We start from the raw sequence: 23,285 nt of genomic DNA, 5'->3' as shown, positions 1-23,285 counted from the left end.
CCAGAGACAAAAGTGCTTTCATTTTTCCAAACAATTTGGACTAAGAAGGGTTTCGCAGAAGAAAAAAATCAGATTCGAGTCCCGAAGTGCTCATATACAGACCTGCCAACAGACACGCTTACACACACACTAACACACACACACACACACACACATAAACACATACACGCACACACATACAGACACACTGTCTTTGATGGAAGTCGGCAAATATTTTGTGCAAATATGTATGTGTGTCCACGTCTTCCTGTGAGGTGCTGTTGTCTTATGTGTGGCTCTGAACACACACTAATACAAACCTAAACCACAGAGGAGTGTTAAATGTGTGATGTCATGATTGGAGTAGAATGGGGTGCTCTGTACAGCATTTCCTTTCTGGACACAGATTCCTCAAATGCAAAACACTCATGCAGACTCACACACAGACACACACACACATACACACACATACTCTGACTACATACTGTATGCCAGCTGCTGCACAGTAGTGGCACAGTGATTATTGTCTAGTGCCTTTAAGTTAGTATATGTTTAAAAAAGAGAGAGAAAGAAAAAGCAATGCACATGTCCAAGAAAATTGTTGCGGTACTGTCTTTATGCCTGTGTGTATGTATGATTGTGTGTGTGCGCATGTGTGAAAGGCTGTAATAGTGAACCCATGGGGAGGATAAAAGCAGCTTATGCAGTATTCAGGCCCGGGATCCTTAAACCACTGAAAAATCAATTTAGCCTCATCAAGCAGGGCTCACTGTACAAACCTATTGGCACACACACACACACACACACACACACACACACACACACACACACACACACACACACACACACACACACACACACTTTAACCGACTTACTCCTAGCTTTTACTTACCTTTCATTTCCTCTTCATTTCCTGCTCTTCCTTAATTTCTTTATCTGAACTTACATGTTATACATTCCCCTCTGACATCTTATTCTGTCTTTCTTTCTTTCTTACTCGCTCTCTTTTTCTGCCAGTCTCCTGTGGCCAAAGGGATGGGTATAGAGTTACAGTGGGGGGAGATATTTCCCATTTAGAGTAAGTCAACATCTCCGGATAATGAGATTAAGGCAGGATCTGTGTGCTGCGCTCTGTAGCCTCGACTCAACCGTGTGGGGACACATGGCTCTGATCAGCATGGGGTCATTCGATAGCACCCAAAATCATCATCCAACAGGGATCATAACGGAAATTACGCTCATTAGAACAGAAATGGACTTAAAGTACTACAGGTCAGATAGTCACCAATAGTCCAGCTGCATGGTTTCTTTCCTGAGCTTTGTGTTTCAATTTTACATACAATGTGAAAAGTGTAACAAACGTGTGTTCTGTGTTTTTGCACAAACAAGACTTTGTCGAAAAAAAAGGGAGGGAGCTGAAATAGGCACCAAGCTAAATTACACACATGCAACTTGACAGGAAGGATTTCTTTTAGTCGAGATCTGCTTTGGAGACATATTCTTGGACTAAAATACACTGTCAATCTCTGTCTGGAAACCTGACTCTCCATGATGCATATTGCATGTGTGTAATTCACAACTAATTTCCCATTAATGACCTTAGTGAATCACTAAGCTAAAAAGTGTTATGGCCACTCAGAGATCATCTTCTGACAAAGCTACAGTCAGGAAATAAGACATTTCATGGACATTTAAAAAGAATATTGTTTTAGATAAAAACAAATAGGTATTTGTGTGTATGTGCACGTGTGTGCACATGCGAGCAAGACAGGGGTGCGACGTGTGTTGGGGGAACGAGCTGTTCGCTTCTAATTGAATTCCAATCAAAGAGGGAGCACTCAGAGGATGTTCTTGGAGTCGAGCCAGGACAGCGATAAGACAGTACATTAGACTAATATTATGTTCCCTCTGCCTGTTTCCATGGGGAACAAAAAAGAAACACAGCACGATCAATCTTGAACATAAGAGTGGAAGAAATTCCCTCCCATCTCACCAACTAATCACTTACATTCTGACCTACACACACACACACTCACACACACACACACACACACACACACACACACACACACACACACACACACACACACACACACACACACACACACACACACACACACACACACACAGTTTCTGTTTGTATTGCCTTTCTCAGCAATATTCTTATCTCCTCTGAGTCTCAGTATTTTTTAGTCCCAGTCTTTCTTCTATCACCCCCTACACACACACACACACACACACACACACACACACACACACACACACACACACACACACACACACACACACACACAAACACACACACACACACACACACATGCACATTCAAGAGAACACCATTTATTTCTGTTACATTTTCTGCCATAAACTTAAAAGGTCCAAATTATAAATTAATAAAAAGTCACATTTGGTAATAGTCTATAGACATTAATATTCATGAATCCTTGCTGAATTATTTTTATATATAAAATTGTAACAAATGTCTGTATTCACTTGAACTCAATGTTCAAAATCTTCACAATATGTATCCGGTATCCTGATATTCAAATTACTTTTATTTTTTAAATTTATGTTCCATCTGCAATTCCTTACACACTGTTCTTGCATCCTGGCAAATGTTTCTTAATAACCAAAGCTTCTTTTCCCTCAGCGAATGAAACACATTTCAGTGCAGTTCACACTCACTAAAAACTCTTAACCCACTTTTTTTTTTCGAAAAGCTTGTTACTAATAGACACTCCCTGCTAACAACAAATTTCATGAAAAAGTCTTCCTCTGTTTTTTTCAAAACGTTTTTGCAAATTAGAAAAAAAAAAAAAACAGACACTATAAATACAGAATACACAGATTCTGTTTCTACACTTGTGAATTTTTCTGTGCCACATAAAAAAAACTATTAAAAAAACACTCTCAAATTCTATGGAATTCAGAGAGGCAAAGACAATCCTGCATAGATTTATATCTGGATGATGAATTTAGTGAATAAAATGAGCACACCTGCCAGCTTTCAAAACAAGTCACATGTGGAAGTCTTCTGAAATGTGGAGGATTTTGAAGAAATTGTAACAAAATACAGCACAGAGACAGACAGTTACATATAGAGACATACATTATAAGGACAAAAGTGTGTGGACACCTGAGCATACGATTTGTATGTGCATTTGAAACATCCCATTCCACATTTAGTCCCCATTTGCTGTTCTTCACTCTTCTGGGAAGATGTTCCACCAAGTTTTGGAGTATGCTTTTGAAGATTTGTTCAGTCACAAGGGGTTTAGTAAAGTCAGGTACTGAATTTAGGATGTAAAGTGAGGAGGCCATGGGGTGCAAAGGTGTTCAGTAGGATTGAGGTCAGAGCTCTATAGCAGATCAATCAAGATCGTCCAGTCCAACCCATGTAAACCATATCTTCATGAAGCTGGCTTTGTGCACAAGATCTGAGCTTCATAGTTCAAGTGAGTTGAAAATTAAATCCTACCACATTCAAAGTCACTTTTTGATACCATTTTGGGGAAGATCCACATATTGTAAAATCTGGTGTCCAAATACTTTTGTGGATATAGTGTAGGATGAAGAAGAAGAAGAAGAAAAAGAGGCGCTCTCTCTGTCCATGCATGTAGTTGTGATTAGTGTATGCAAGCACCAGGGAATTATTTCAACACTGCTAGAAAACATTGCATACATCAACAATAACAATGAAACAAATTTGCCTCATAGAATCAAAATGATGTAAAACATCTTGCAGAGGTTATTTTTTTTTCAAGAGTACCACTTGTCCCCATTATACCAACCCCCCCAGTATACACACACACACACACACACACACACACACACACACACACACACACACACACACACACACACACACACACACACACACGCCTCTAGGTATTTTGTAGAAATGCACAATTGTGTGTTGTATTTCAATGTGTTGTATTTTTTGGTGAGTACAATGTATGATTTCGGAGCCAGTGTAAATGTAAGTGTAGTGAGAAACCTGATTGAGGATTTCAGACACTGACACACTGTTTCCAGGAATGTACTTTAAACTGTAATTACTCCAAGATACACATAAATAATCCTAGGCGAACTTGAACATTTAATGTGGCACGAGCGATCTTGCATGCAAAAGGGTGACAGCATTTTGTTTGGAGAATGTAATTTTAGAGCTCCCGCTCATTATGATGCTGATGAATGAGACCTTTATTCCGGCTGTTTTCCTTGCGATACTGAAAACCTCTGCGACTTCCCTGCCACTGCCTTTGAGAATAATATCTGCTCGAGGATTTATGTGAATTGAAATTTCAGGTGCACATACTTGCCCTTGTTTTTCTTGATTGATTTAGATTCATCATTGTGTTCTTTATGTGTTAACCGAAACGAACCAGAGGTATCGCAAACATACATGCGTGCTTTTTGTGCGCAAGAATTTTTTACATTTTACAAAATTATTTTGATGTCAATTTTTCATAGACGGATTTAAATCAGAAATGTAGGAGGTTTAATGCCCAGCAAATCTTATTTTTCACTAAAGAAGAGGGGGGAAAAACATGATGGATTTTCTAAGCGCTCATTTTTGTTTTCTTGCCGATGAGATCACCCCTCAGTTTAACTAGTGTTAACAAAGCTGCAGAAATGCTTATGTGGGCACCTGAGATACATTAGTGATGCACATCAGATCATATGGCCTATATAGCAACCAGTGTTTATGCACGTGGGTACCTGTACAAACACTTCACGTGGAGACCCAAAACCAAATCCAGTTCAGAAAAAAAAAACTGTCACAGTGTCGATTAAACAGCTAAGACTGGTTAATGCTGTGTGGTATTCATGTGTATATGTGCACTTTTGTGTATGTACGGACTAACCAGTTTTGCTTCCGAATGCATGGACGGTACATGAGGAGAGGAACAGGAGCTGCTGTGGGTGGGGCCTTGCATGCCCATTATGTTGGAGCCCATGGACATTTGTCTCTCCATCTGTTCGGGGGGGAAGCAAACAGCAAAGCAACAGAACATACACAGGTCAGGAAGGAAAAAACAGGAATGAGACAGACTACAACACATCTATAAATCTGTTACACACTTTTTTAAATCAAATGAACACAAGACAAGATATCACAAGTGTTCGAGGAGAGGCCATTGTGGCACTGGTGTGTACGTATGTGCTTAAAAGGTGTGTTTCTGATTTCACATAATTTTTTTTGTGAACAAATGAGTGGTCAAAAAAAACCTTCAACACAGGAAGTTTAACTCTGCAGAAGTGTGAGGCTTAAAAATAGAGCTTTGCATGAGCGGTTACTTGTGTTACTTGTGTCAAGTGTGTGTGGGAAACATGTCTTTAGCCTCAGAGGGAACTAAATGTCCTCATGCTAATAGGAATATAGCTTTGACTATTATTTGAAGAAGGGAAAGAGCGGAAAGATTTCGTTTTAGGTACTGAGGTTAAGGTTGGGTTTAGGTTTAGGTATAATATTTTGTCGCTATTATAATAGAAAAGTAAATGGAAATACCTCAGTAGTAGTAACACATGTGTGTGTGCAGGTGTGTGTAAGAGCAACACTCATTTCCTTTCCTAAACCATGCGATCTTTTTTCTCCACTCCCCTGACAAATCCACCTCAACCCCCCGTTCCCCATGAGCACAGCCAGGTGGACGCAGAGCAGCCTGCAGAAATTACTGGAGAAATATTTGGTATAAAAATATGTCCCTACACTGCACCCCATTCCTGGGACATCGGTCTCTTGCCAAAAACATGTCCAGCTTTAATTCAATCACCACTAAGCTTCTTTTCCCCACCATCAATATGAACTGGCTTCAATTACAATGAGAACATGTGTTGTGTCATTAAAACCCTGATGCGAGTGCTCTCACACACACTGACTCGGCTCCATGCATCCAGCTCTTATTGACTTAGCTACAACACAATTAAAGTTACAGACACTGAGGTAGGAATCTATACTCCAGAATGGCCTCCAGTGTCACTGATATATGCAGGGTACTGGTAAAGTTTAGTACAAGACCACTAATTCCATTCAGCCTACAAAGATTATAATAAAAAAATCTTTCCGAATAAATACAAATACAAATGTGTAAAAATGTAAAGATTAAATCAAATATAGTAATACGACAATAGTTAAGCTTTATGTTACATCAATCATTACTTATTCACTAGTACTCTCGGAAACAATTTTTACAAATAATTAAAGCTGGTAACTGATATGTATTGGTGAATGTCTAGCTCTTATACACCGAATTCATTCAGCAGTTACAACCCTATAAACTTTTTCTATTTTATTTACTATAGTTACCAAACAATTCAAAACATACCACAATAACATTAAATTCTCAAAATGGATAAGTTCAAAGGTGATGATTAATTTTCTAGTAGTGCAGATCTGAAAAACATACCACCTGTAGTTCAAATCACAACTTTGGTTAATATGCATATTTGGATCAGGGTTAGTATATGTATTTGGATCTGTGTTAATTTGTATATTTGCATCAGGGTTAGTATGTTGGGTTAGTATGTATATTTTGGATCAGGGTTAGTAGGAATGTTTGGATTGGGGTTAGTATGTGTATTTTGATTGAGGTTAGTGTGTGCGTGTGTGTGTGTGTGTGTGTGTGTGTGTGTGTGTGTGTGTGTGTGTGTGTGTGTGTGTGTGTGTGTGTGGGTGTGTAAATGAGTGAGTGATTGCATATAAGTGAATGTTTGTAGGCACTCACAGGCATGAGCACGGCAGAGGATCCCTGCATAGTGGGGTCGGGCAGAGTGCCAGGCATGGAGGCTGGCAGAGGCTGTCGCTGTCTGTTCCTTAAGTGCAGCAGTGATGAGAGAGAGCCAGGAACTGGGCTGAGGGGAGAACAGACAAATGGATAGACAGATGCATGAGACCATAGAGCATGTATGTCTTTACTCAATAATAACAATGATGCAAACTTCCGTTAACATAGGGGATGTTGCATTTATTTTTACAGCAACGAGACTTCCCATTTTTGTGGTTCATAATTTCTAAGAATTTTTTCCAAAATATCAACTCTCTCAGTGAGTCATTATCATTACTTCTGTCCATCTTTTCCTCACTGGACTGAAAGCTGGTCTGCAATAATAGTAAAGACTATTAGAGTGCCAAATGTTCAAGAGACTTTAATCTACTGAAGAACTTCAACACATTTAAAGATATCGAGTAACGCACAACCATTTTATCTTTGGTCAAATTAAGTATATTGTTACAGTAACAGATTTAACACTTTACTGAGTGCAAAAGATGGCATGTCTCCTATTAACAAACTTTCTAATCTTTAAATCATTAATTGTAAAATGTAAATTCACAGTCCATTTTTGGCATAACACCAGAACACACAGAAGGACACACACATTTATTCTAATTTAAAAAAACAGAGGAATAAGTGGCATTTTGGGGGAAAAATTAAAAGTGTAATTTAGATTTATGAATAACTATAGATCCCTTTTAAATACACAGCTCATAATGAACATTGTATGAACACATAAAACCAATAAACAAAAAAAGTTTTTACTATGACATCACAGCATAAAGTAGGTAGACCCCAAGATATCACACCTATATGTGGTTTTCCCCAATCTGCTGCCACAGTGTTAAAAGCACAAATGCAGAAGATGCCCTTGTATGCTAAAGCATTACAATTTAGTTCTACTGAAACTAAGAGGCCTGAACCTGTTCTAGCATTACAATGCCACCTACGAACAAATCCTGTTCGATGAAGACACTGTTTGATAGTTTGGAGTAAAAGAACATAAATGACCTGTTTTGCAGGAGACCAGACCCCAACCCCACTGAACATGCTGGAAATGGAGATTGCGCTCCATGTCTCCTTAACCATCGTCTGTGATTGAAGTGAGTAATGCACCAAAATCTAATGGAAAGCCTTTATAGAAAATAACGTTTACTAAATCAGCAAAATGAAAAACTAAATTCGAAATGGGGTGTTTAACAAGCACATATAGGTGTTATGGTAGTTGTCCACGTACTATTAGCCATATATTGTATAATAAGCTAAACCTAACTGTTTAAACTAAAAAGCAAAATACACTGAAAAAAAAAATTTTTTATTCACTAAAGAATTACTAAAGAATCAATGCCTATATTTAAAAACATGCTATCCATTTATTTAATCCTTGGTCAGTTTCACAATGTTTATATGTTTATATACTTGGGAACTATAATTTCCTAAATTAATTAAAAAAATGTAGGCTTGAACCTTAATAACAAATGAACAAACATGAAACATTAATAAACAGAACCATGCTTATTTTAAGATGAGACCAATTATGAAGTTAAGTTATGGAGATGAGGTAGAGAAACAGTCAGAATTCAGTGACCATGCAAACGTTTCTACCTCTATTATATTCCCTAATGGTTTCTACTGTTTCTGATAGCATAGTCATATGGTTGATATCTAAATGAAACCCATTTCAGGTTCAAATCCATATCTGGATATCTGGAACACTAAACAGATAACAAATTGAGTTACGCCCTCTAGTATATAGCTTAATATCTCACCAATAAATAATGTGTTTCAGTACCATGATAATGTGCATGAAAATGCATGGGGCTGTTGTGATAGTAGTAGAAGCACTGGCAGGGATGTATGTGTGTGTGTGTGTGTGTGTGTGTGTGTGTGTGTGTGTGTGTGTGTGTGTGTGTGTGTGTGTGTGTGTGTGTGTGTGTGTGGTGTGTGTGTGTGTGTGTGTGTGTGTGTGTGTTTGGGAAGTGTTCTTAAAACTAGAATGCCTGCACATGGGCATATGAAAACATGGTCAATACAACGGTAACACAATCTGTCATTTAGACCTAAAATATCTTATTCATTCACTCAATTATTGAGTGATATTATACTATTATACTTTCAATTAGATACAATAGCTAAGATATTTCAGTTTAGGTATGTAAAGTGTTCGAGTATTCATCTTACAAGTTTGTACAAAATAAAATCCCCACATCAAAATGCTTGCAGAAGGAGCTCTGCAGAGCTGACACTTAATCATCAATCACATCCAATCCTTCTGGTACGTTTTGCCCAGCCTAATCCACCTTATACAGAACAGGCACTCAGTGATGTCATTTAAGCAACTGCCTTTAATTATTTAGCTGGTAAGCTCAAAGCATTGCAGCTGCTCTGCCACGGGGCAACACGCTTACATTTCATTACACAGCAGGCTACATGGATCCTTACATTTTAGCATGCATGCTAATGTCATAAACAAAGGATGTGCTTAACAACACAGAATAATGAACAATCAGCGTTTGCCAGTGCCAAGCACTATTATGGCCAGGACCGTGGGATGACAGACAGCTGGGAGGTAGATGTAGGAAAAGGGGAAAACATTCCTCACCTGAACAAATACATGTATTTATACAGGCTAAATGGCAGCAATTGCACTGCTGACATGGGCGCGCACACACACACACACACACACACACACACACACACATCCACACACACACACACACACACTGGCACTGTCATTACTATTCTGACATATTGTCATTTATGTTCAATGCTCCAATCCATCACAATCAATGCTAGGGGCCCTTCATAAACTTGTGTGACATGTTAATGAGATGAGTGAATGTCTCAATCTCTGACACGCGTGTAGGAAGACAAGGACAGGATCAGTTTAACTTTCTACATGTGACCCACATTTCAGCCCTATTTTCCATTTGCAAGACAAAGTGCTTATCACACCAGCATCTTGCTGAACTACACAAGGCCTTTTTATTTAGCCCGATTATTACAAACTGTGATCTGTAAACCCTTACAGTGCTCTCCTGAAGTTTTTTAATGTTTGACTTATTTACACTAGAAAAATTATAAAATGTGTTATTGTATGTAGCTAACCTTAGAGCCTCACAACCCATACCCCCACCCATCCAGGCTAACGTTAAAAGTAAAGGTCTCTGATCTGTCAGAAGTCTTTAGTGCTGTGGTTTTCAATAGAGACACTGAGGCTGAGCAAAAATCTCATCTCTGTGCTGTGGGGTCCCAACCACTGTACTAGTGCAGTTTCTCAATCTCAGTTTCTCACAAACTATATTCAACTGGGTGAGTTAGAGGAGAAAACATGTGCTGGGCAGGTATTCCAAGCCCTGACTGCTCTAGTGCTAACTCCTTGTGTTGTCTAAACAAATAATTAGTTATAAATAATAAAAGAATAAATAAAAATTTATCTACTAACTAGCAACTACTATACCATATGAGTAAGACAGAGCAGCATAACACAAGCTCAATTCGAATCTGGGCCTCCACCCAGACAACAAAGGGATGAAAAAACAAGGTTGTGTGAAGAGAAAGAGGAAAAAAAAGTGAAGGATGAACGGAGAAAGAGCGGGACTGAGAGAGAGAGAGAGAGAGAGAGAGAGAGAGAGAGAGAGAGAGAGAGAGAGAGAGAGAGAGAGAGAGAGAGAGAGAGAGAGAGAAAGAGAGAGAGAATTCCTCACACACGTAAAGACGCCTAGGGCAGGAAGGCCTCCAAATTGCAGTTGAGCTTGGCTACAGAGAAAGAAAGCAGCTTTCCCGCTGTCAGCTACTCACCTGACCCAGAAAGACCATAGGGGGGCTAAACTACAAACAGAAACAATTTAAGACACCGAGAAGTTCCCCAGGCATCTTGTATTTGTATATATTGACACCAGTCATCGTGTACATACACACTCAGACACTCATTCACACATAAGGGCAATATGGACTAACCAATTCACCTACCAACGTAGATTTATATACATATTATTATGATAATACTATGAATGAGTGGACATACAGGTGTTCCTTATTAGCACAGCAGTATAATTCAGTTAAAGCGGTTTGGTAGACAGCAAAATGTTTTGGTTTCGTGCTCTACATATTAAACCAGAACTTGGATTTTATTTTAATTCAAATGGAAAAATATTAATATGGCATTATTTTTTTTATTATAAAATCTTGCACTAAAGAATACTAAACATATTGGTAATTTGCACTGTATGCATAAATATGCTGTGTGATATATACAGATACTGTGAAGAACCACATCCTTATTATGCTATACATTTTTTGCCATGCTGCCCACTACTGATTGACAATACATAATGTTGGCGAATGGTGAATCTAGCCAAGGACAGACCCACAGCCCGACCCTTGGTTCTCAGATTACATACACATCCCCACACTTCTCAACATGACATCACTCTTCTTTCTGTCTTTATCTCTCTCCTTTATCTTTCAGCACTGTAGTATTTTGCATCTCGAGATCCATCCTGTAGCCTTTTCTCTTAGTCGCCATGGGGACACACAGTCCTAACACAAACACACTAAATTCTGATGCACACACTGAGGCATATGCAGGTCCAGATAATATGAGAACGCCATGTTTAGCATTGTAGCTCTAGAAATTCTGCACATCATGGGCATGCTTAAAATGAACTATCAGGGTGGATGAATAAAATGTTAAAGGTGTATGAGAAACACTGTATATACTATGGGTCAAACTATTTTTGCCATATGGTATACAACGGTATCATGTATATAAATTAGACAGAAGATATGCAGCCAGAATGCAAGACTCAACCTCAGTTGCCACTTTAACACAAGTGGTCTGGTTGCAGCACATAGGAAAAGATAGAGAGAGAGAGAGAGAGAGAGAGAGAGAGAGAGAGAGAGAGAGAGAGAGAGAGAGAGAAAGAGAGAGAGAGAGCGTGAGGCACAGTCAGCCCACTGACTCATATCCTTCCCTTCTACTCTCCTTCCAACAATGATGTAATGCTCTTGGCTTCTTGCCCTCCTCCCACCCCCTGACTGCCTCTCTCTCTTGTCTCTTTCTCTCTCTCTCTCTCTCTCTCTCTCTCTCTCTCTCTCTTTCTCTCGCTCTCTCTTGTAACCTTTTTCTCTCTTTCTGCTTCTCTCTCTCTCTCTCTCTCTCTCTCTCTCTCTCTCTCTCGCTCTCTCTGCGCCATGCTGGTGAGGTCAATGCTAACTGGAGCAGACACGGCAGGAGCAAAGAACTTTTACTCTGTGTGAATGTAACCAAAACAGCCCCGGGCTCACTTCCAGCCGCTGGGAGATGGTGGTGCGGTCTCCACAACAACGTGCCTAAACAGTGAGAGAAACAGAGAGAGTCCAAACAGCTTGCAGCTGCCTGGCGCTCTGAGTAAATACAGCACAAGACCTGCTCCTGATTTACCACTTTAATCAGGAAAAGAGAGAGAAAGCGAGAGAGAGAGAGAGAGAGAGAGAGAGAGAGAGAGAGAGAGAGAGAGAGAGAGAGAGAGAGAGAGGGAGAAAGAGAGAGAGAGGGAGAGGAAGAAAGAAGAGGGGGGGTTTAGATACAAAGGGGCGTATAGCTTAAGAGAGTGCCACAGTGCTTGGGACAGCTAGTGCAGGGAAGAAGGGGAGGTTTAAGAATGCAATCAAATAAATCAAGCCCTAATGGCTTGTGAGACAATTACCACATGGAGGAGGGACAGCAATCTTGGCATGTCCTTGTCCCATTGCTGAAGGACCTGAATTAAATAACTCAAGATGTGGAATTATATGAATTATCCAGGTGTGAAAGAAATGCAACAGCAGGCACAATAAACCAACCACGTGCTATCTATGAGAGTGTGAGATTTATCCTGGGACATCCTCAGGGCGAATCAGCATCCTACAATTCCTGTAGTGTATAACAAACCTATAATCATGTGCCAGCATTTCCCTCAGCACATGGGGTGGAACTGGTCTGGAGAGAAAAAAAAGAACTGGCACAGGACCAGCTTCTTCCCCATGTGACTGAAACTGGCCCATGAGTCCCGCCTACACCTGTCAGTAGAACCTGCTGCCCATATATCACCCTGAGAGCTTCACTCATCACATGGATTTAGTCCCACCCACCAGTTGCTGGATGTAGACAGAGCCAATCAAACAGAGGCAGACCCAGGTGACAGCTCTGCTGATGCAGTCCATTGGTTCGGATAAAATGTCATGTGCAGAGCTTTGCTATGTTCAAGAACACTCCTGCATTTATCATAACCTGTTTCTCAGTTCCATCAGCATGACACTTCCAAAACAGGGCTGTGTTCTCTTCTCAACCCCAACCACATCTGCAGGCTTACTCTTAATGTCAACCCATAAGCCTCTAGAGCTGCAAGTGTATGCATTTTATCACAAGTTATGCAAGAATATCTGACACCTTGTGGCCCATCTTCACATTCCAATAAAATCCTGCTTTATATCTTCCATCCACTTTGGCTTCAATGCTGTGTTCACTTGTTTTTTGGGCGCTTCCCCTATTCACCCTGCTCCACCTGATCAGACTCCTTTTCTCTCTCTTTTTTCTCTGTTTTACTTCCTCCAGCTGCTTTTTTTATCATCCTCTTAGCCTTTAAGGTCTTCATCTTTCCCCATCCTCTTCCACATTTTCTTTAACCTGAGGACCATTCGTCCCAACAATCCACTCTTGATCCCATACTTCCTCTTTTCCCTACTCTTTGTCATGGCAGGCGGACAGCCCTGGGGCTGTGGATGACACAGCGGTGTAGGAATGAGAGGAACAGGGCCTGGGCGTTCCTCTCCAAATGCTCTATTAAAGCCTGCGCTGTACACAATGAGCTCACTCTAATTCAGCTCAGATGTACATCCTGCCTGTTTGCCATCTCTCATTCGCTCTCTTCGCTCTTTCTGTCTCTGTCTCCACATCATGCTTGCTTTTTATATGTCATAAGCCCAATAACTGATTCTCTTTCCTGCTTTAAAAGTCTAAATACAAAATTAGAAGATGCCATTCAATATTAAAATGATTTGAAGATTCCACATGCATTTCTTATTCGTTAATGACTGTATTATTATGTAACGATGAGGCCATGATTTTTTAATCTGATGGATACCTACAATGACAGTTTACAGTTTTAACCAAGCAAAATTAAATCTAAACATAGAAATCTATGACATCCATGCTTTGGCCCCAAAGCAGAAGGCATTAAAAATACAATGAAAGACAATGATGATGACAAGCTAGAAGCATAAAACTCAACTATGCTATTTTATATAACTATTCACAATAGTTATTCATTTCCCATTTCCTTCTCTCCAGTGCAGTGAGCTACTTTTCCTTATTCTCTTAAACTATATCATGCTCTCTCTCTCTCTCTCTCTCTCTCTCTCTCTCTCTCTCTCTCTCTCTCTCTCTCTCTCTCTATCACTCTCTTTTTACCAAGCTGCCATGTACAGATATGGTAATGTACTATTTAAGCACTCAGCTTCCTTTCTGTGCATCAAAACTACATCAGGATGTCCTCTGTTCTCTGGAGGTGTGAAAACAAGCATGCATGCAGAGCTGTAGTCACATCCATCTACTACCCGCGCACGCACGCACGCACACACACACACACACACACACACACACACACACACACACACACACACTCACACACACACACACACACACACACACACACACACACACACACTCACACACACACACACACACACACACACACACACACACACTCACACACACACACACACACACACACACACACACACACACACACACACACACACACACACACTCACACACAAAAGAAATAAAACCAGTTTTGTGATGATAGCAATTCTAAACTTTTTTTTTTTTATTAAGGACAACAAGTTCTCTGAAGCATTTCTAAGTATAAATAGTGCCTGTACAGCACCTCTCTGATGCTTACAGTCTAAATATAAAGACTAAAACAATTACTTTTCATTATATTTTAAAAGTGGTGTCAAGTTGAAGGAGCAACACCGTGAAAATCTGAATCAGATGCTACGTTTAAGGTTTTAAACTTTTCTTTCTTCAATTGCGAGGAAAGTGAAGTTTGACACTGCAGTGTTATTTGTAATAAACGAAAACCTTGTGAGCTGGATTACTGAATAAATGGCAAGGAAAGTAGTTAAAAATGTTTATTAATTTCGAGATCAAGCCTCAGCTGTCAAACTTTGTTGTACATTGTTTAAATTGGGGGTGGTGTTAAAAGGTTTATGTCTAATTGTCTTCATTATTAGCATGTAGCCGACAACTGGTCTCAAAGTTTACCATGGTCTTGTGACTACTTATGCTACCGATATGCCATGTGCTAATGATTTAAGTGTGTGCCTAATAAATCGTATCCAAAAAAAAAATAAGAGTTATCTGAGACCCCAAACTGACAGGAAGATTTATCACACGTTCGGTCTATTAGAAGTCCTTATTAGGCTTTTTCCACAGCTCCTGCTCATTGCACATGTTGCTGGTTCATGCCTCCATTCACTGCATCACCCTCATGTCCCTCAATAAGAGACACAGAGGGACTCGTACAGTGTTTTATCTCACGCGGTTGACTAGCTGTGTCTAACATGCTTAGCGCCGACACAACTCAGAAACAGATGGTTCCAATTTGAAAAAAGAGGCCGTTTCAATCGTACAACGTCCCCCATCTCCCAACAGCGAGCAATAATGGTAGCCATGATGTCCAGATTCGAAGTGTTGTGCTCTTTCCTTTGTAATTTCTTCTTGAGTTTTCTGCTGTTTTCTCTCAAGGTGTGTATCAGAGGGCTTTTGTGTTCAGGGACAGCACATATCAGGGGAGCATACGCAAACTGCAGGGAGAAGGTGGGGGGGATGGGGGTCCTTGGGCTTGCAGCTGTGGGCCTCTCGCCTCAGCAGACCGGTTTGAGTAAAGCCAAACTTAATTGATTCCAAGCCTCAAAAGCACTTTACTAAACATGTTGCAGCAACAGGGTTTTCCTTTTTTGCTCTTTTAATTTAACAGAGGCCCTTTAGCTCTTTCATAATGCACAGTCTGAAAAGCCATGGAACAGACACAGAATAAGATTCATTGATGCTACGTATATATTTACTCTGCACAGGAAGTATTCAGAGCCTATTTACTTCCTGTAAATTCTGTAATAATATCAGCTTACTATAATATGCATGATAAGGCAAAATGCACTCTATGTGAAGTGTATAGTTAATAGGTAATTAATAAAATAGCAAAACCTGAGAATAATTGTTATCATTTGTCTAGAGATGAGCCATTGTGATTTCCTTCACAAATAAGTGTGCATACTCACTGATGATACATCATCCCAGGAACAAGTGACGTTTAATTGCCTTGCTATGTGTCAGTTTTAAGTGTGGTGAACCATAAACTTGCAACTTTCTGATCAGTTCCCCAGCCTGTAAACCACCAACTACCTCTCTTAATATAAAGATAGCTGTTATCTACTGTTCTTCCACTTTTTTTTTACTATGCGGTGAATGTAGCTGATGTCACTTATTAAAGCAATATGTACAGTTATTGATACAGTTATTGATAGAAAAATATAACAAAATCAACTTCAAAAGCAGCATGTGATGAAAACATTCTTCAAATGTTCTTTTGGCAGGCTTTGCTTGAAAAATATTCAAAACATTTAGAGCTTTAGATGGAATACATCCTGACGCTTATTTTCCTGTCTCACTAATCATGAACAGAAGTGCTAGCGTACACCTGCTGTCTATGCAAACACGTTGTCTCTGCAAGTCTTTATAAATGCTTTGGCTTTATGAGACTTTTATGAGCACTTCATTAAGCCACAGTACAGCACGGTACAGGCGCAGTGTTGTGTATAAGCGAGAGCAGCACTGTCGAAGGGTCACAGAGTGTGTTACAGAGAAACATAAGTTACAATGCAGTTGAGAAGGAAGAGGAGCCCCTGTGAACAGCAGCACTCACTGACCCCCTGCTTCCTGCCCAACAGGTCTTTTGGTTACAGAAAGTAACGTTTCTGTGCCAAGGGGTTTCCTTGCTAGGGTTTTCCAGCTGAGATGGACATTTCCACACTGACAATTGCCGGCCTGCTTGGGTATAACCACTGACCTCTGCAGCCCCTGTCAACAATAGGGCTTGTGCGGCCGGCTTTTTCAGCTACTTACTCATGGACTCGTTTAATGCTGCTGTAGTGAGACTCAACCCAACTAGACAAAATAATATTTAAACTAGACAAAATGCTATCAGAAAGCCATACATGAGATACCAGTTGTTCTGTTCATCAGAATAAATTCTGAAGAAAAGCGCAAAGCTCAGGTTGTAAATGTTAATTTATGTGATGGAAAGAATCAAGTCAAGCCTCTTCATGTTTAGACCTGACTAATCTCATTCCCTCACCTGAGCCTGTTTTGCCACTTCATTAATGCAGAACATACATTTATCTACAGTTTGGCTTCTACATGGAAATGCATTTGAGTTTCGGTTAAGTTATTAAACCACAAATGTATTTTTATTCCATCCTCACCTGGGCTGCCAATAATTACAGGGTTGACTATTATTATGACGGTTCATATTTGCAGTCAGTCCATGCTCTTCAACATTTTGATGGCTGACAAATAAAAAAAATATGTAACATAATATGCATAAATATATATATTTTTTTTTTGTAAAGTACACCTAGATGAATGAGGTAAACAGAATAGTGCTCTGGTGATGAATTTATTTTAAAATCTATTTGCATAAATATCTTTTCCAGGCATGAAACATTGCTTAATATGCAGATTGATTTTCAGTTAACAATACAGAGGACTGTTTTTTTTTATAGCATTTTTCTAAAACCCCTTAAGCCTATAAGCAAGTCAGTTATTAAGGAATATTTTGGGAAAATTATTATTTAAATGGTGTATTTAATAAGCCTCATTAACACATTCATTAGTGAATCCTTTATGTAGTAATTCTTGGTAAATACACGTTGGTCAAAATAAATGAGGTGACATTCATATATTTATTTTTGTCTGATTGAGAGAAGAACTCTCAAGTTATTTTTATAGCTTGACTGCTAAAGAATGCTGTAGGCGTTTGATACTTTTGTGTTCTGTAGAATTAAAGCCTCCCTTTTTTGCCTTTTTTTCTGTTACCCTTTAATGTGTTTTGTTGTTTTGTTCGTTTATTATTTATTTGCTTTTATGCATATTTTATATAATTTCTGTTTTTAATTTTTTTTTTTATGAATTCAAAACATTTATAAGTTTATACAAACAGCACATTTGGTAAAATGTTTAACTCTTAAACCCTGGGACTTTTTTTTCTACCTACTTCATTTTGGAGCACAGATTTCCATGTGTGCAAGTAAGCCAGCTTCACTTCTTGCGCAAGCTGATGTTCTCAAACTGAAGTGGTCATCAAATTTTCATTTACGAAGCACAAAATAACCTTATTACAACCTTAATTATTCCAGGAGCCTATGTGTCAGCTAAATGGATACTTCACTGATGCCATGAATGTGCTGTTAGCAAAGATAAAAAGCTTACAAGATTAAGAATCACTAACCGTTGTAAAGACAGACCATAATAATGATAGAGAAGTCTTCTTCTCTTTTAGATATTAAGACAAAGCTGTAGTAAACACACCCATTGTCTGGCCCACGATCTGTACTCTACTTCAAGTGAATGAGCAACATTCTTACTGCCGCTGCTCTCTCTCTCTCTCTCTCTCTCCTGTGGCTGAAATTCCATCCATCCCGCTGAACAAAAGCCACTGTCGTCCTGTCAGTCAACCTGACTGACAGTCTTCCCATCCAATATTCACAAGCTGTCCCATCTAGGCATCTGCCCCCGTGCTGTCTCGCCACTGACATAGAGAAGACATTGTGTTCTCCTTTGACCTCACGCGTCACACCATGCGATGCACAAGCACCATTCATTAACTGTAACACTGACCCTCCGCCAAAGTGTGTGTATTTATATGTGCATGAGTGTGCCAGTGATTGGTAAGTGGTAAGGGGAGTAGTAAGTATGAAGGGCATGCCTGACATACAGAGCACCTCCTGGAGCTTTGCTGAGTTAACCGAGTGGTTAAAAAAGTATTGAAAATGTTGTACATATTGGGTGCAGTTCAGGTCTGCACAGGCCTCAGTCATTGGTCATGTGTTTGAACAGAACCACAAGCAGTGCAGATAAATCAAGGCAAAATTCTGTTATTAAGCAAGAAACACATTCCAACTGAGATTAATATACAGGGTAAAGAATTCTGGTTCTGTAATGTAAGCTACAGACCATCAGGTCGGCTCTGGGAAACAGAACCTGTGGCAGCGCTGATTGCCTACTTCCATGGCATGACAGATACATCTTGCCATGTTAATCCCCTTCAGAAATACCAAACCACAAGCACTGAGCTCGAAATGACACTGTGCTTTTCCTGCACAACATTAGGTCTGTGTATGTGTGTACTCAGGTGATGATTATGTCGCAGACAGGGTATATTCTGACGCAGAGCGAGCAAAAGAGAGCGAGAAAGATGGATCAAAAGTGGCGAGTGCTTGCGCAAAAAGGGCGTCACCCCTAAATGGTCAATATCCCCACCAGAGTAGTGCTATTGATGTCATAAGTGTGGGACACACCCCAGCCGGCCAAACCACACAGGGCCTTTAAGGGCCAGGGCAACTAAATAGAGCCCCACACACACACACACACGCACGCACACATACATGCACACGCACACATACACGCAAACACACATACAATGCACCACTGGTGACACAGAATGCGAAAAAATCCTAAATATGTTTAAAATGTAGTTTGAATAGATTACTAATATATTATTAATATATTATTTTTTATAGATAATATACTGTTTTTAAGATATAAACAGGTGACTAATTAAAGGAGAAAAACTAACAACTTGTGCCTTAATGAACAATGTGCCTTTAGATAAATTCTGCATGTCTCTGAAACAGCACAGCTACATATAATAATGCTTTATTCTACAACCTTTACAATATCTGTTAACTGTGTGTGTTTGAATGTGTGTAATGTGCTGAACTTCCAGCACATATTCAATATGATTTCCCTTTTTTGTGGGCCTTCAAACATGTAGTGCCGATTGACAAAGCTACACAAACACAGCATACACAATGCATAAATATATATATATATATATATTCCTCAATTATATACATCAACCACAGTTGGAAAAAATACTGGAAAATGTATGTGGGTAAAGATATAGATTTTTGGTGGAAACTGTAGATAATTCAAAGCCAGTCAAAATGTCCTTATGTGAAAAAAAAAGCAGATTTTTTTTCAATAGTTATAAATATAATAATAAAATAAAAAAATAAAAATAATTATAATAATATATTTTTTTATGTATTAAAGCAACTGTGCAATTTTGAGCCTGAAACCAGTTTGGTCTCTGTATAGGCATGACTAATGCTATATATTTTGCTAAAGAATTCATTAGAATTGTAATATCTGAAATTCTTCTTTATCCATTTATTTGTTATTGTTATTTAACCTACTAGAATCGACGATAGTATTGCTTGGCATTAGCAAAAGAAATGTCTAACCTAGTTGAATAAAGCCAGGTAACGCTAGCAAATTAGAAAAACTTTCCTTTTCCAAATGCTTTTTCAAATTAGATGCAGTTCATGTCTTGTAAAGAAACAAACGTGATAGAGAAAATAAGGGTTTAATAAGGGTTTTTGGAAATATTGTGGTGTTAGAGTGCATCTATTAAATTAAAGTGTTATTGCATTAAAAATAATATTTAGTTATAGTAAGTAGAAACACCCTACTTACTCTATAGTATTTCCCAACCTTGCACATCAACACTCATGCACACACAATGCTCTACAATTACCATCACAGGAAAAAAACCCACAGACAGCAAGGAGTCAAAGAGATGAAAGATACAAGTGCTGCATCACAACTTTTTTTGGTGTCCTTTTGGTTTTTCCAATGAGCTTATTTAAGTCAGCTAGAAAATTCACAGTTCATAGATCAAAAAAATGTCTCCTAATAAAGCCATTTGTGTTTGTTGAACAAAGAGGATGTACAAGTAACACATTCACTGAGCTATTAAACTATTAGTGTCGAAATATCCACATTAAAAAGTTCTGTTCCACTTAAAAAAAAAACAATAAAACCAAGCAGCTACACAGCCTGTAAGTAAACTCTACTCATTCAACCCCTGCCCCAGGCCATGTGAAAGAGCAAACTTCCCTCTGTGTAACTAATAGTAGTGCTTATGTTTACAATGTAGGAAGTTTGAATGGTACAGTATAATAGAGTGAACTTGTATGTTTGTCTTTCATTACACATTTTTTTGAATGAGCAACAAACACATCACTTCCTCTAAATGGAGGAAGATACATCTTCTCTAAATTTTGGTCGTGGTTTTTTAAAAGGTAATATGATTTCACACAGTGCAATTAATTAGTATTTTTGATGCTGGATGTTTTTACAGTGAAAGCCATCCCGCATGACTTTCACTAACATGTTTAATGCCATTGGGATGCTACGAAATCTGAAAGTCTTTCACTCACCCGATCTGTCTGTTGGTTGAAGGAGCCTGTGTGATGACTGAGCTGGACTGTGGTGATGGTAACGCTTGTTGTATCACTATGCTGTTTTCATGGTTGGTCATTCGGCTGTGAGGTTGCTGGTGCTGGGTCAGGCCTGGTTGTGCATGAAGAGCGATATTCTAAAGAGAGAAATGGCAAATTGTCCATTAATGTACCGATCACAGCTTTAAAATCTAGTCAAATGTTTTCTATTTCTTAATAAAACATTTCAGTATACCAAATAGAGGAATATTTAACCAAGAGACTACTATTTTTAACATTACATTTCCATATGCTAATGGAAGATAATTCTTCACTCCAGAAATCAAATATTAAAATTAGCAAAATTACGGTATGTGCCAATGTGCAATACTTCATCAATTTGACTGTACTTAATATATTAAGAACATCACAATATATTTAATGTGATATTAACGCAAAAACAAGAGATTAGTCATCATGAAGATGCCCTGAAAATACAAAATTCTATTTTTTTTATGGTACAAACTATGCATTTGCTTTCAAACCGTGCCTATGAATTAAATAATGATCAGTTAAATACTGAACTGAATGCAGTACAATTTTATTTTCAGTAATGGAGGCTGCTTACATTCATTTACAGATAATAATTATGCATATAACATGTGCAAACAGTTATCTGCCTTTTGTGCTCTTAACAAATTATTGAGGAAGTAACTAAACAAGAACGCTATAATACATACAGTACATCCATTTTCTAAAAATGTGAAGGTAAAGTGAAAATATTTTGCCGGGTGTGAGAAATCCTCACGTGAAACTTACTTAAATATCCATTTTATATCGTTTTTGCTAAAGTCTCCTTTAAAACCCAAATCCTCATCATTTAGAGTTACACTGAAACTATTCTATCCAAGATTTATTGTGCTTTCTTTTGGAATTAATGAAGTACAGCTCTGTGTTGAACACTTAAAACTAGTCATTTGGGAGATTTTGTCTCTTTATATGACTTGCATTGAGAGAGAGAATCAAGAGAACTATTAAAATGTTACAGTCATTTCCAGAAACAGAAGTTCTTGTGGAGAAGTAGGAAACACCCATAATATAAAAAATATGAGAACATTAAATATCAAGTCAGCGTTCCCATATATTACAATGATATTAACTTATTATGCTTATTATTTACTTCTTATGCTTATTAGTAATGAATTGACATGTAATATACACTAAACGGGTATTTGTGTAATCAGACCTTGCAACCAGAAAAAAAAAAAGTACTAAAACACCAAGTCTGTTTTCTTGTCCGGTTTATAGACTATGACACGTTGTGACTTTTGCAGGGTGTTTGAAGCATGTTATTATATGAGTTAATGGAACATTAAAAGAGGGAATGGAGAACTTTACTAATTTAGTAAAATTTATATCAGTCATTTGGTGATTCCTGTTCTGTATTCTACAACATTGTTTAACTACATTGTGGTTTGTGGAGCAGGTTCTTGGGTAAGACTTCTCTCTTCCTTCCTCTTGATGTCAAACAGGTTTTCAATGGAAACTATTTTTCACTTTATTTAACCATGATATCCTGCACTGGGTGCAAAATATATATATAAGTGTATAGTATTTAGAATGCAATAGAAATTGTCCCAAAAATAGCTTTCATTCAAACTAACGTAAAATGCACAGAAACAAGTCATAATACACAATAAGTAAATAATTATATGATATATAAATAAATACAAGAACAATTATTTTCTTTTGAATCATGTGTCTATTTAATTTAATTTATTGGCCACCAGCTCACTTACTGACACTTTATGAGTTCAGCAAACCTTAAAATAAAATTGCCTTTGAAAATGTTATATTAGTACTGCACTGCTCCTAGAATTTTGCCTTTATTAATAACCCTTTCATTCTGACTGCTAGGAATAATTACACTGAATGTTCTTACACCACTTTTTAATTTAGAATGCCTATCAAATTAAATAACACTCGATTTATTATTATATT

General features: G+C 38.4%; 1 protein-coding gene and 1 long non-coding RNA gene across 4 annotated transcripts in view; both read right to left on the bottom strand.

The window, feature by feature from the left end:
- Nucleotides 1-23,285, bottom strand: part of creb5b (cAMP responsive element binding protein 5b) — a 51,254-nt gene that overhangs the window by 18,080 nt on the left and 9,889 nt on the right. For all 3 annotated transcript variants that reach the window (XM_083556951.1, XM_083556952.1, XM_083556953.1), the window contains exons 5-7: nt 21,285-21,442; nt 6,708-6,834; nt 4,848-4,958 (exon numbers count right to left, since the gene is read on the bottom strand). In XM_083556951.1, the coding sequence (XP_083413077.1) occupies nt 4,848-4,958; nt 6,708-6,834; nt 21,285-21,442 (396 nt within the window). The remainder of the gene's footprint in view (nt 1-4,847; nt 4,959-6,707; nt 6,835-21,284; nt 21,443-23,285) is intronic.
- On the bottom strand, nt 907-2,292 carry LOC310734637. The gene is made up of 2 exons (XR_014536104.1): nt 2,074-2,292; nt 907-1,995 (listed from the first exon to the last, which is right to left on the bottom strand). It is a non-coding gene; the product is annotated as an uncharacterized lncRNA (long non-coding RNA).

The sequence above is a fragment of the Silurus aristotelis genome, assembly GCF_946808225.1.
Source record: "Silurus aristotelis genome assembly, chromosome: 1".
Lineage (NCBI taxonomy): Eukaryota > Metazoa > Chordata > Actinopteri > Siluriformes > Siluridae > Silurus > Silurus aristotelis.
Note: the sequence above shows the minus strand (reverse complement) of the source record. Positions and strands in the feature narration are given on the sequence as shown.